The sequence below is a fragment of the Eulemur rufifrons genome, chromosome 5 (genome assembly GCF_041146395.1).
Source record: "Eulemur rufifrons isolate Redbay chromosome 5, OSU_ERuf_1, whole genome shotgun sequence".
NCBI classification, from domain to species: Eukaryota; Metazoa; Chordata; class Mammalia; order Primates; family Lemuridae; genus Eulemur; species Eulemur rufifrons.
In genome coordinates, this window is record NC_090987.1 from 16,821,602 (window position 1) to 16,836,273 (window position 14,672).

The 14,672-nt window shown below is 39.3% G+C and overlaps 1 protein-coding gene across 1 annotated transcript in view; it reads left to right on the forward strand.

Annotated features, from left to right (window-relative positions):
* Positions 1-13,686, forward strand: part of MBD2 (methyl-CpG binding domain protein 2) — a 65,005-nt gene extending 51,319 nt beyond the window's left edge. Inside the window, exons 4-7 of the mRNA XM_069467984.1 lie at positions 3,603-3,693; positions 5,022-5,199; positions 9,344-9,482; positions 12,828-13,686. Of these exons, the coding sequence (XP_069324085.1) occupies positions 3,603-3,693; positions 5,022-5,199; positions 9,344-9,470 (396 nt within the window). The 3' untranslated portion in view covers positions 9,471-9,482; positions 12,828-13,686. The remainder of the gene's footprint in view (positions 1-3,602; positions 3,694-5,021; positions 5,200-9,343; positions 9,483-12,827) is intronic.
* Positions 13,687-14,672: the final 986 nt, after the last annotated feature.

Below are 14,672 nucleotides of genomic sequence, written 5' to 3' on the forward strand. Positions count from 1 at the left end.
ACCCAATTTTCTAATATCCTGGAAGGTGACAAAAACAATAAGGTATTAGAGGCACCTGGATCTGGTTAGTGGGGATTTGAGAGGGATGTAATAGCTGAAGGTGATAGCACATTTTTTGGAGTTTCTCTAAATATTAAATCACTGTCCCTTGTAAGTATTATATTTATTGATTATTTGGCCTCACACCAGGCAGCAGGAGTAAGCTGAGAAAACAGTTGGATTTGGCAGGTGAAATCAGATTTTCAGTGGGTGGGTTAGGATTTAGGACAGCTGTCCTGTTTATGAAGCATGGTTGAAGATACTAGGTAGCTGCCACAGAGAGGGGCTTCTTAGAAATGTAGAGAGACTCATCTCTTGACTGTTACTGTCTTTAAAATTCTAAGGTAATGCAGTGGGGAGAACTCCAGGTGAACACAATCACCCTGGAAAAACCGGGAGCTCATAAACGAGTAGATCAGGGCATTTTAAACTTAGGCAGAAGAAGACCTCTCCCTCCTCTGCTCCCTCCCAAGCACTGAGGGCTAAAAGGTGGTCAAAGATAATGAGAAAAAATCATAGAATTGGGTGAGAGGAGCTGACTATTACAGCAGATTTAGTGAAAGTTGGATTGAAAGGGGGATGGGGTAATAAAGTTGCAGTGGGCTCGGGGAAGGGAGATAGTGCATATTGATCATTCCTTGAGGAACTGGCTTGGAAAGAAAAAGAAAATGGTCATCGTATCAACTGAATAAAGCTTGAGTGTATTAAAAACCGGAGGGTACAATTGCAGCACCCCAAAGAAATCCCTCATGCTGACCCTTTGTCACCAGAGCCCCGCTCTCCACCCCAATCCCTGGCAACCATCCGGAATATGATAGCTTCGCCTTTTCAGGGTGTCATAGCAATGGAATCACACAATAGAAAAAACTGGCTTCTTTCACTCTGCATAATGCCAGCTGTATGTACATGTAAAATGTATTTTAAAATGCAAAGAACCCTCATTCTCCCCTCCCCCAACAAATAAAACAGGGAAGAATCTTAGAAGATGGATATACAAAAAAGGTGAGTTAGGAACATACTGAGATATAAACAGACATTTATCTCATCAGGACTCTTTTGTTCTCAGTGAAATTAGGTGAGCTTATATTAGCTTTGAGTGAGTGGTGGAAAGGATGGAGAGGAAGTAACCTTGACCACTAAATGTTTTCTTTTCTCAAACTAGCCTCCTTTCCTTCTCTAACCTTTCCTGCTCTCCCTTTCTGCCCTGGATGCGGGGGTGGGTACAAAAATACACACAGGCATACATAAATATATATATGCCCATTTTTAAGGCTTAATAAGCATTTTATTTTTTCTGCACCTGACCTCTGAAGATGGTATTTTACCATCAAAGAATATGTGCAAACTCTTTGTTTCTTATATCCTCTCTTATACAGAGGGCATCTGTGCATATCAGATTCTAACTTCAGCTGCAGTTGAGGGCTATGGGATGATATGTGGTGTTACCAGGACATGATGTAATCTAGACCCATACACTCGTGTTCAATCCAAGATTTATTTTATTGAATTTTTCTTTCTAAATTATTGTAATGTTTTCTTTCTTATTGACAGAAATTTAAAAGTTAAGAATTAAAAATGACAGAATCTAAAAAAATTATCTTTTAATATCTGGAATTGGAATTCTTTGATGCAAAATATTAGCAATTGTATATGTCCATAATTCCCATGCTTTTACTTTTTGGTTGTGTTGATTTATTTTTACAAATCAGTGAGTATGAGATTAGTAAGTGCTTTTATAATTAAATATAATTATTTGTGTATACATTTATATACGATTTAATTATAAAAGTACTTAGTAATCTCATACTCACTGATTTCCCTAGATACTTTTTCGTTAGAAATTTAACTGGGTTTGGTTTTCCTTATTTTTTTCTATAGCTGTGATATTCAAAACACAGATGATATTATTCTACGACAGAGTAGATAGAGAGCAGGCAGGGCTTCTTGGGACATTGGTCACATTCATCAATTATTACTTTTACCTAACCACTTTTCATCCACGATGATTAATGTATTCATATGTTCTTATTGTTGACCTGTTTATATTTACCACATACTCTATTGATAATATGAGTTGTAGGGAGGGAGATGTAAGGAGATGTTACCATATACCAAAGGTCTGTGCTAGCATTGAGGTTATTATAAATCCAACATATTACTCTTCTGTCATAAATAGGATGATACTAATTGTATCTTCTCATTTGTCTAGAGGGTAATTATCTAATACTCCACATATATCCAGAAATCAGAATATATGCCCCCAAAGCCCCCGGAGTGGCCAAGACTTTCTAAAAATAAATACAGTTAAAAAAATAAAATAAATAAAAATAAATACAGTGAACCTTATGCCTACTGTATAATGGGTGCTTTACATATATGGCCTTATTAATCCCCACAGTAACCTTCTGTGATAGCCATTGGTAGCTCATTTACAGAACAGGAAATCGAAGCTTCGGAAGAGGTTCTAGAGCTTTTCCAAGGTGTTGGAGCCAGGGTTTCCACATGGGCTATGTGTCCCCCAGATCCTCACACCCCGTCCAGTTGCTCCCATTTGCAGTCATTCACACCAGTGTGTTTTCAGTACCAACTATGTGACAGGCTTGGATCCAGGATCAAGGGCGGATACACAGAGTCCTATAGAATTCCCTTATCTGTCTTTCTGGTCGCAGTAAATATGAAGCAGACTGGAAAAGAGATGAGGCTTGAGGACAAGGGCAGTGTCTCTCTTATCAACTGTTGTATCTGCAGGGCAAGCACAGCACCTAGTATGGGCTCAGTAAAAATTGGTTGAATGGATGAAAAATAGCAAATGAGGAGAGAGAATGAAGTCTATGAAGTATGTAAAATAGAAAAGCCCAACTGTCTTTGACTGTTTAGTGTTTGAATAGGCAGTTGTATGCCTAAGTCACCCCCACGATAGAAGAGCCTCTTGATGTGCTCACTGATGCCCATAATGATGACGTGGGGCCACTGAGTGGACATGGGGACCCAGGCCGTGTGCAGCGGGGAGAAAGTCACCCATGATTATGACATCCAGTTTAAAACTCAAGGGGGTATCTAAGACATTTTAGAAAAGTTACCATAAAAAAATGGTCTTTTCCTTTAAATGAAAGGGCTAAACTTCAGTGGCTTGGAAAAATCCCATATGTGGAGTAGCTATTTCCCTAGTGGTATTGAATAAAAGGGTAATACATAATATAATTTGTTTTCTTCTCCCTGATAAATTGTAACATTAAAATTTCATGCCAAATGAATCTCTAAGAAATTCAAATGATATTCTTTGGAAGATGCCTTATAAAAAACTGTATATAGCATATAACAATCTATAGTACTGTAATAAGTAAATAGGTTGCATAAAACATTTTTTGACTAATGTCATCTAAGAGAATTATGATGTATTGAAATAATTCATGTTTGGAGTATCATTTAGGATTTTATAAGGAAAAAATGAGGAAATCATAGGAAACTATTGAAATGATTTAAATTTCATTATTCAACAGCATCGATGCGCTACTTTCTTGTTTCAAGAATGTATCCATTAACAGTGATATTTTGCCTTACAGCTTTTCTGGGAGAAGAGGCTACAAGGACTTAGTGCATCAGATGTAACAGAACAAATTATAAAAACCATGGAACTACCTAAAGGTCTTCAAGGTATTATCTAAGTACAGTTGAGCAGATATTTATTAAGTACCTGCTGTGTGCCAGGCACTGTGTTAGATGCTGTGGATTCAGCAATGACTGACCCTAGGTCTTTGCTTTGGGGATCGTATACCTTGCTGGATGACATACCTCTTGTGTTTTAGTAAACCCAGGCAAAATGTACATGAAAAACTTGTATATTGCAGGGATGCTTCAGTGTACTATATTACCTTGATTTTTTTTCTGTGTAAGAATTTTGGCTTTAGGTTAGTTTCATCATATAAATTAATCCATGTGCTGCTTTTAGCACTGAATGCAGACGAGTAATAGCCTTTCCCAAGCTTCGTGCTTTCAGCAACATCTGGCCCTAGTACTGCTCTTTCTCTCATCCTCTTACCAAAGGAACAACTCGCAGCTCTCCTTCTGCCCCTCCCTCCACCACTGCTGCTGTGAGTGGCAGTGGGAACAGATGCCCTCTGGTCCTATAACAGCAGCAAGTGGGATGTGGGGTGGAGAACCCAATCACTGGTCTACCTGTCGTATCATATAGTAACTCTCTAGGTTCTAGAGCAACATTATTTTTCAAGTATTAGAACTTCAGCTTCTAAATCTTGATACATTGCAGATTGCTCAAAAATCCTCATAATTCATGGTTAGACAATTGTGTCATCCCTTTATGCTCTTGGAAATTATTGCTTTAATTAGTTAAACAAGTGTAGGACTTCAAGCAATGTAATGGAATGTGGCCAGGGTGCCATTCTCCTGTAAGTGACAAAGATGTGTAGTTATTAGTTCTCTGTATTTGGATATTTTGTCAGGGATTTGAAAAAAGCTGTTGAAGCTTCAGGAACAGCAAGCTTGCATTGATTTTCCTTTGAAATCTTGAAACAAAGAAGATAAGTGTTGAGATGTTGCTGGAAATTAATGTTAAAAGCTACGAAGAGGAACTATACCGGGACGTTAAGGATACATTAATAGGGATACTAGAGTATAGTGGCTTTACAAGGGTCTTATATCATTAAAATAATTGACCTTGCTTGAGGAAATATAGCCAACTTTGTAAAAGTTTAGTACTTGGGGAAATGTATTTTAAAGTTTTTTTTAAGTTTCATTAACATGCTAATGTTACTATTGTTACATGTTACTGTTTCTTTAATGTGAATTCTTTGGTGTGTAATAGCTATTAAGTAGATGTGATATTATCCTTTGCTGCTTTGGCTTGTGTCAGTTTTACATATATAACTCCAAATGAATATAAACATATCAGTTGGTTTAAGTCACATAGGTTTGTTCAGCACATCGAGAAGTTTCCTTTAACTCGTGCTTATTTCTAATTGCAGGAGTTGGTCCAGGTAGCAACGATGAGACCCTTTTATCTGCTGTTGCCAGTGCTTTGCACACAAGCTCTGCACCAATCACAGGGCAAGTCTCCGCTGCTGTGGAAAAGAACCCCGCTGTTTGGCTTAACACATCTCAACCCCTCTGCAAAGCTTTCATTGTCACAGATGAAGATATCAGGTAAGTCCGCTTAACCAAAAAATTGGTTTTTACATTTGGGTAAATTTTATGCTGCCCATTAGGTTCAGTGGCCCATCTGGTTAAGTTACGAATCAGCCAGAAAGTTATCCATTTTTTTTTTTTACAGAACTTTTCAGAAACTGATGGAAGGTGATAAAAGGCCTTAACAAATACATGCTTGGAAGAGGTATAAATGCTGCATGTCAGGGGTATCATCGTGGTCACGTCCAAAGGACAGGCACCAGATCAGTTCTGTTCCCGACACATCATTTTTGCAGTGTCTTTTGCAATTTGGGTTTCTGACTTTCTGCTCTAAAGAATGCCCTTCACTTGAGCATGCCTTTTATGATCTCTTCCTGCATTGGTTGGTCTGGAAACAAATCTCTCTTTAAAGCATATGACAGCCGTGCTGCTTTAAGCTCATTTGAGTTTTTAAAGTTCAATTTGGTTATTTTGATTGTTTACCTCACTTAAGCTCAATTTAGAGATTTATCTATCTCTACTTCACCTTGTTTCAAATAAAGATTTAAATTGGCTTCAAAGGCACATACACACACACACTCACACACACGCCCACATGCACAGTAGAGCAAGATGAGAAGCAAATGCGAAGGCTGAAGCCAAGGCTAAAACAATGAAACAGAGCCAGGAGTAAGAAAAGACACAAACTGCTTCTATTGGCACCTTTTACTCTTGCTAAGGCTGGGCCACAGGTTGGGTTTTTAGCAGCAAATGGCAAAAGGCAAACATCAGCTGTGAGATTGATAGTGCCCAGAAAGTAAGAGCAAACCATGGTCAGGAGAAGCAAAACTATTGCAGTTAGTAAGACCCCCAAAGATATTCTTATGTGGGATTTACGACCTCAGTATCATTACCTTACAATGATACTGTAGTATATTGTATTTTCTTTAAAAATATGACAGTGTGTCCACTTCACTCTTTCTATCCTCTGAATGTAAATCAAAGTTTTACTGGAGTACCATTCCTAGACAAAACCAGCAGATGGCACTTTTGAATCATATATAGCTTTTAAATACGCTTTATATTTGTATTTTATTTTTTCTATATCCATAAAAAGTTGACATGAAAATGTTTTTAAATACATGAGCCTAGTTAGGTTTATAATTAGAAAACCTTCTTGGGTTTTAAGGTAATTCCTTTTGCAAAGATAAGAAATGGTTCAAAGTTGAATTCATATGTCTTAATTGCATAGAATTTATGATCAGCTTTATTTTGTAAGAAAAACAGAATACCAGGTAAAATCAAGGAAAGGAATCAGCTTGCTCTTTGGATTGTTCTTAACCTTGAGGAAGAAAATTACTCAGGAAATACAGTTCTCTTCTGTCTTAGAATATGTGCTGAGTTCATCAGCAGAGATTCTGCCAGGTCATTATGAGTGTTGACTGAGGTTCTCTGAGTTATAGCAGGGGAATGTTGATGGCTTCAGTGCCAGGTCTTTTGATAATAAAGGCAACTATCTCGAAGCCAATTCTGGATGATTTCCTTTTCGGGTAAATTTGTCTAACAAATTGCTCATTTAACTTAATTGTCATAACAAATTTTAAGCAAACATTCCTTGTAGAGTTAGTGCAGGTTCAAAATAAATTACTGCAAATGGAATTGTTACTCTTGCTCTAATTGTGCAGCCAATATTCTGTTCATCTTTCACCTCCAACTGAAGATCTCAACAAGATCTATCTCAAGTATATCTTTTCAGCATATTTGATAATTTTTCATCAGTAGGTGTTTTTGTTTTCTAATACTTCATGACAGATTCTTGCAGTCTTTGCAGCTTAAAATAATACCCATTTACTAGCTCACAGTTCTGTGGGTCAGGAGTCTGGGCCAGGTGTGACTGGGTTCTCTGCTTGGGTCTTATAAGGCTGAAATCAAAGTATCGTCTAGACTGCATTCCTTTATGGAGACTGGGGTTCTCTTTCAAGCTCACATGGTGGTTGCAGAATTCATTCCATGTGGTTGTAGGGCTGAGGCCTCTGTTCTCTTGTCAGCTGTGGACAAGACCTCTGTCCTCTGTCAGCTCCTAGAGGCTTCCTGCAGTTCCTTGCCACATGGCTCCTTCCATATGTCTTTCCATGCTTCTTTCAGGAAGGGTCCAGCCCCATTAGGGGCCCTTACTAGGTCAGACCCACTCCGGTAATCTCTCTTTTGATTAACTCAAGGTCAATTGATTAGTAACCTGATCAGGGAGTGATTCCCATCATATTTACAAGTTCTGCCCACCCTTAAGGGGAGGGAATTATATAAGGAGTGTATATCATGAGGAGTGTATATGGGGATAGTGTTGGGGAAGGGGGACTCTTGGGGACAGTCTTAGAATTCTGCCTACTACAATGGGAAAATGCTCTAATTTTGGCTGTCATAAATGTGAAGGGAAATGGTCAAGAAGAAGGAAATCAATGGCCAGTGTCAGAGTGGAAGATACACTTCTCCATCCAAAAGCGCCATTCGCTCCGCTGCCCCCATCTTCCTGATGGATTACTCTGGGGCAGCTGTGCAGAGTCTTGTGCCCTGTTATCAGGAGTGAGAGACGCCAGCGAGACTGATTTGCCATTTGTCATACACTGTGAGTCACTGAGACGGATGTGAGACTAACTATACACGAAATACACAAATGTGTTTGTCTTGAGCCTGCTCTTAAGTGAAAATCTGCTGAACTCCAGTTTCTTTCAATATGACAGAGGCTATAGAGCTCTGATTGACTCAGTGACAGCCTTGCTCTTTTTGAAAATTCATTTAAAAAGTAGAAGTCCATACCTTTCAACTCTTTGTGCAGTTTTTGGAGTTTAACAAAGATACCTAAAGGTTTTGTGACTTCACAGTGCGTATATTTTACCTTCACTACCTTGCACACAGTCTCATTCGGTCAACAGCAGCGTGGTCTGGGGTAGAACGAGTGTAACTCTGCAGCTGGTTGAGCCCCCAGGAGTGAATACTCAGTGACCCTTAATGGAATCGCCCATAACATTGCTCCTCTACCTTTCTGCTGTCTCGGGTTGGGGCAGTGCTGCACTCTGTCTTCCTCAATTATTGATAGAAAAAAAAAATCACTTTTTTTCCCCACTAGAGCCCTCAGTACATACCCTGTTGCATCTCTTGTCACCAGCCTGCTCCATCTCCCAGTGCACATCCATCCTGACCACCTTGCTCTGGTCTCCGGAGATGAGGGTCCTGTTTTCTGTTCCAGGCAGACTGTCCCTCCTCTGTCTGTCTTCAGTTCTTGTTCTCCCGAGGACCATTACTTACCAGTCCCCTCTCCTGTCTTTCTTCAACCTTTGCCTCTCTGCTTGGTTCTGGATGTAAATTTTTCTTTCCCGTGCTTTGCTTGCTAGACATATTTTAGGAACTTCTCTCTTGCCGTCTTGGGGAACTACTCTCAATTTTTTTTCTGCTTTTTAAAGAGAAAGTGCATACTAACAGCCTTTCTTGCCATGCTTTCTTCTCCATGTAACAGTTCAGGGCCTCTTAAGTCTCACTTTTGAGGTCCCTTTGCAATTACCGAGAGACAGAGAAACTTTTGGAATGTTCTTTAGCTACGCACTCTCAGTTGAAGAGCTGCTTTTCAGTTCCTGTCCTTTGTATACAGAATAACGTGGCTGTGGCTCCTTCATGCCCACCTGTTCCCTGCAGACCTGGGAACCCAGGAGAGAGCCCTCTCCTAACCTGGCCATAGAATGCCAGGTCAAATCCCAGCTTACTCTGTGTCTGTCTCTTCTGTCTTTCTCAGCCCTTCATGAAACAAGGAGCTTTTCCTTCATTTTTCGTGTTCCCTCCCTCTTTTATTCCTACTTCCAACTTATTTCTAATTATACTTTATAAGAATAAACCCAAGCCTTCCCATACTTAAAATCTTTGAAGTTGAGGAAATGGTCACCGAAGTCAATCTACTCCTTCCAGAATTCTCCGTGAGAGGAGGGATACCTGCCTGTGTGAACATCTCTCTTTTTGACAAGGCTCGTCGGTGTGATTTGGTTTGAGTGCAGAGGCAACCTTTGCGAAGGTTGAGAAGGAAGTGTGTTTTTCTTAGGAATGTAATGATTTTGAAGTAAGGATGCGCTTTTGAAGCAGCTTCATATTCTTATTACTTGCCCAATTTTCAGTGTCCTTTTATTCTAATTTTCCAAAGGAAACAGGAAGAGCGAGTACAGCAAGTGCGAAAGAAATTGGAAGAGGCGCTGATGGCGGACATCCTGTCACGCGCTGCTGACACAGAAGAGATGGATATTGAAATGGACAGTGGAGATGAAGCCTAAGAATCCGATCAGGTACACTGACACCAGAGAGAGAGACTTGGAACTTAAGATGTTTTATTCTGTTGTTATTTTCCCTTTATAGCCTTCTCGGCAGTGAATAAAAATGCTGCTGTTGTGCAGAGGCTATGCATGTGCTGTTGTTCAGCTCCTCTCTCTGGATTTAACACATTCTCTGCCCCATGAGTTGCATTGAACTCACGCTCATTTTGAGCCTGGGGCCTCGTGAAGCGTATGTAACTCATGTCTCTTCACCTTGGGAGCCGCATGAACTATTTTTCAAGTTGTGTGTAATTCACGCACAGAAAACAATAAAAAATAACAAATTTTCCATTCAATTAGAAAGGATCGTTTTGATTTTAAAAAGTTTTTATTCTGTTTTCGTAATAAAATACCATGGCCCTAAGGGAAAAAGATTTTTTTTTTTTTTCCTAGTGTGGCAGTCAAGTGTGTGTTAAGGGCCAGAGATGGGAATTATTGCATCGTTTGTTCTCATTCTGTGAGGACACTCACACCCTGCGGCCACTCGCAAGGGATACAGTCTCCTTTATTAAAAGCAGGTGGAAAACCTCCAGGGTGTCATTAGAGAAAAGCAGAAGAGAAGGACTCTGTCAGGTAGGGAAGAACGTCCGCAGGAGAGGAAGGTGGCTGTCAGCTCCACCACTCCAGCCTCTGGGCCCAGTTGTCTCTGCTTTAAAATTATGGTGACAAAGTAGGCAGAATCCCTTTCTCTTTCTAGGTTCTCCCTAGCATGGACTTGATGCAGGGAGAACAAGAAGGAACGTTGAAAAATATAATAAATAATTTACCTTAAAAACACAAATTTGATCTTACCCTAAACTCACATGCAAGGTTCATGGGCTTTGGGTGTATATTCTCCCTAGATGATCACACTCAGATCTCCAAGGCTTCATGTGGCATCTCCCCAATTTCGGTCCTGCTTTGTTTTGGCAGGCCTTGTCTCACTTTCTGTCACCCACAGCTGATTATTTATTTGTTTCCTTTGAAGCCAAAACTGAGAGGGAGGGACAGGGGAGCTCATGTGATGTAAAAGGTCAGCAAAGCCTCTCTGAGGAAGTGACATTTATATTGAGCCTAAAGGATGCACAGATGTGAGCCCAGGGACATTTGGGTACAAAGTGTTCCCATTAGAAGGAACAACAAGGAGAAACTTAGTTACTTTAAGGCGCTAAGAAAAGATCAGTGTGGTTGGAATGCAGCAAGCCTGCGGAAGGGTGGGGGAGCACGAGGGAGATGAACCTAATCCTGTAGCGCCTGTGGGTTGTTAAGGATTTTGAGCTTGATCATCAAAACCAGTGGGAATTCACGGAAGGGCTAGTAGTGTGATCAGATTTGCTTATTTACAAGATCCTTGTGGCTGCTGCATGAAAAAAGGATTAGAGAAGGCTTGCATCAGGGAGACCAGTTGGGGTGTTGTGGTGGTCCGGAAGAGATGATGATGGCCTCAGGAGGGTGTTGACGTGGTGATGGGTGGGGAGTTGTAGAGGAAAAGAGTATATCTGAGATATGTTTGGAGATAGTAGCAACTTCACCAGGTGGTCGATTGGAAGCGAGGGTGAGAGAGTGGTGAGGATGTCTCAGGTTTCTCACTTGAGCCATCACTTGATCTGGGTGGGAGGGAGTTCCGTTTGGGAGAGGAACAGAGTGAGGGTAGGGAGTGTGCAGGGAGGGTGAGTTTAATTTTTAACACAATATTCTGTTGCCATGCATGCTTTTTTCTTAATTCAGGAGTGGCTCGTGCCACAGCGATACCAAAATCTAGTAATAAATACAATGTCTTAGGTTTACACGTCCACTGATAGCAGCACTGTTTGGTCACACTGTTTCCTGACCATTTAAATCCAGTTCAGTTCAGTACTATTTTAACTCTTTTTTTTTTTTTTCTTACTAAAGAGAGGAAGATGCTGCGTTGATACTTTGAATTTTGTTTTCAAAGCTGGCAAGGATGAGTTTTAGGGGTTTTGATGAGTGTACTTACTGTGTATGAAGTCTTTCAGAGAGAAGTCTGGAGGGTGTTTCTTTTGTCTGAGGTTTCAGCCCTGCTGTCTCTGCAGTGCATGAAATCACTTTTGGGTAATCAAGGGTCACCTGATTGAGGCTTTACTAGACCCTTGCTTCCTTTGCATATTGCTTTGCAGATTGATATCAAGGCACCCTTATTTACATGAGCAAGCATGTGTTTTAGGCACTAGACACTCTTCCTACACAGAAGCTGGCAACTGCTCATTGCCTTACACAAATGTGGATAGTGGTAGTGACAAAGTAATTCATGTTGAGTCATTGGAGTTTTAATGACTACAGTTTTAATCAATTCTTAAAAAGTAGCCATTATTTTGGCATGTTAGGGAGAGATTCAAATTATGTATGTCATATTCTAAACTTGAGAATGGCATTATTAGACCAAGCCATTAGACTTGTGGTTTGGGGAAGATTTACAAGTACTTCTTAGTTACGAAGATTACATTTACTTAACTTACTCATTTAGCTACATATATGCCTGAAATGTTTATTAAACCAGACTGTGGCCACATGACTTAATTAGATGTTTGTAATAACCCGTGGATTAGGTAGGACTTGGCCACCTTCACATGGCTTGTAAGAGGTGAAACCCAGTTTCCTTGGGATCTGCAATCTTGTCATGCTGCAGCTCTTTCTAATCTTTCTTACTAGCAAAGTGGATGTTTAGTTAGTTAAATAACAGGTTGAGATTTACTGTGTTACTTAGATTTTACCATCATAGAGAAATGTCCAGGTTCTCAGACAGACATTTTAGCAATGATTCCAAGAAAAAGATAACTGTAAAAACAGTGTTAAAATATGTAGCTATAAAAGAGATATCATATCAAATACATGAATAGTTCAGTCTACAATTGCATAGTACCATTTCACCCAGGTGAGACAGTAAGAAAACTCAGTGACATCTGTCATTTATAAATGCTCTAAAGTAAAATAAGTCACCGTGAGTAAAAATTTTCTCAAAATATGTTTAAATTTGGCTGTATCTGTTATGTTCTTTCATTTGTATGTCCTTTGAATTCTTTTTTAACGCTGATTTGGTTCATCGTAGATGGAAAATATTTGTATAAACATGTAAAGGGATATATATGATTTCTTTGAAAAATGAAATGAGTATTAAAGGCTATCATGAAAATAGAACACTTGAAACAATGAGGGGATAATGTTGAGCACTTTTTATTTATAAAGTGCTATAACTAAATGCTAGTCAAAGCTGTAAAAACATGGTTCTAAGTGAAATTTAGCCTCTAAGTACTTTTGAGTTTTGCCGCTCTCTTACCTGAGAAATCATTGAATTACTAAAGTTTTTTTTTTTTCTCATAGGTAACTTTCGACCAACCGACTTTCCCCAAGAGAAAATTTCTAGAAATTGAACAAAAACGTTTCCACTGGGTTTTGCCTGTAAGAAAAAATGTACCCGAGCACATGAATAGAGCTTTTTAATAGCACTAACCAATGCCTTTTTAGATGTATTTTTGATGTATATATCTATTATTCAAAAAATGATGTTTATTTTGAGTCCTAGGACTTAAAATTAGTCTTTTGTAATATCAAGCTGGACCCTTAAGATAAAGCTGAGCTTTTGATGCCAGGTGCAATCTACTGGAAATGTAGCACTTACAGGAAATATTTGTTTCCCCCCCAGTTTTCATATGAGCAGATCAGGAGTACCAAATAAATTTCCCAATTAAAAATTATTGTCACTTCACTGTATATAAACAGATTTTTATACTTTATTGAAAGAGGACACCTGTACATTCTTCCATCATCACTGTAAAGACAAATAAATGATTATATTCACAGACTGATTGGAATTCTTTCTGTTAAAGAGCATACCCAATAAAGAGCCCTTCATTAGCATTCCTGATATACATTCAACTTTGATCCCTGGGCCTTAGTTTTGAAATAGAGGTGGCGGAAAATAGCTCATACATTAGCAAGTATGAGCTATTGCCTCTGGACATTGTGAGAATTGTGCTTTCACCAGAATTTCTAAGTTGTCATCTAGCATGTATAATTTCTTTTCCCTTGCTGTGACTAATACTTTTGATAGTTCTATAGGAATAAAGCTTTTTCTCCCCTTGGGCATGAGTTAGGTACATGAGTACCCTTCAGGCGTTACTAGAAGTCCATGTTTGTTGTGGGTTTTTTTTTTGTTGTTGTTGTTGTTTTGGTTTTTAGAATGTTTGGCACTTTCTAAGATCCACTACCTTACTAAGTTAATTACAGGTGCAGGTCAGCCTCTTTGCCACAGTGAGAGGCATCTTCTAGGGAGAGTTGCTTAGTAAACCAGTTTGTAATACTTTCCTAAGCAGTACCTGGCCTCCCAAGTATTAACATTTTTTTTTTTCCTGTTGAAACATGAACGTAACTTTCATTACCACTTAAATTTCTTGATATTTAATTACTAAAACTGGAATTACATTATTAAGTGAGCATTACAATAAAAATGTACTTAATTCAAAGGAAGGAAGGGAGTGGTTATAAGCAAATTAAAGCAAATTTTGAGAAATAGTGCAAACATAAACTCATTCTATAGGAAGGATGTATTTACTTATTAACTTTTGAGTTCTTTTAAACTAAGACCTGAAATGATGCAGTCAAGGATGTGATCAATTCCACATCATTGTCACCCGTACATTTTATTACCACTACCTCCAGCTCTCTTCCGACTCCCAAGGAAGGGAAAGAAGAGGGCAGTAGTCACAGCACTATGACTGGCTAGGTTTGGGCTGCTGTGTTTCCTAGACCTTTATGCCAAACTACATAAGTGCTTCTTGGAATTCCTGATTTATGTTCAACTTTGATCCCTGGGCCTACGGCCACCAGTTTTCTTGAGTAGCCCTGATAGCAGGTGAATAGGGAAACTTCCAGACTCTGGGAGAACAAGTGAAAGAAGGTGCCTGCTCTGGGCCCATCAGACTGTCCCAACTGGGGTGGGGGTGGGAGTTCGTACTGATTTCTTTTTACGAGCTAGTATGACTAGTTAGAATGAATGTCCAGGGCTTTTCCCCTCCTCCCCCAAGTCCCTGATTCTTCCTTTGTAATCAGGCTTGGGGTAACTGCACCTTGGTGGTCATATATTCTTTTTACAAAGCAATCCAACCAAACTATATGTACTTTTATAAACAGCTTTGTAAAAGCAAAAACACAATGTACACACATATG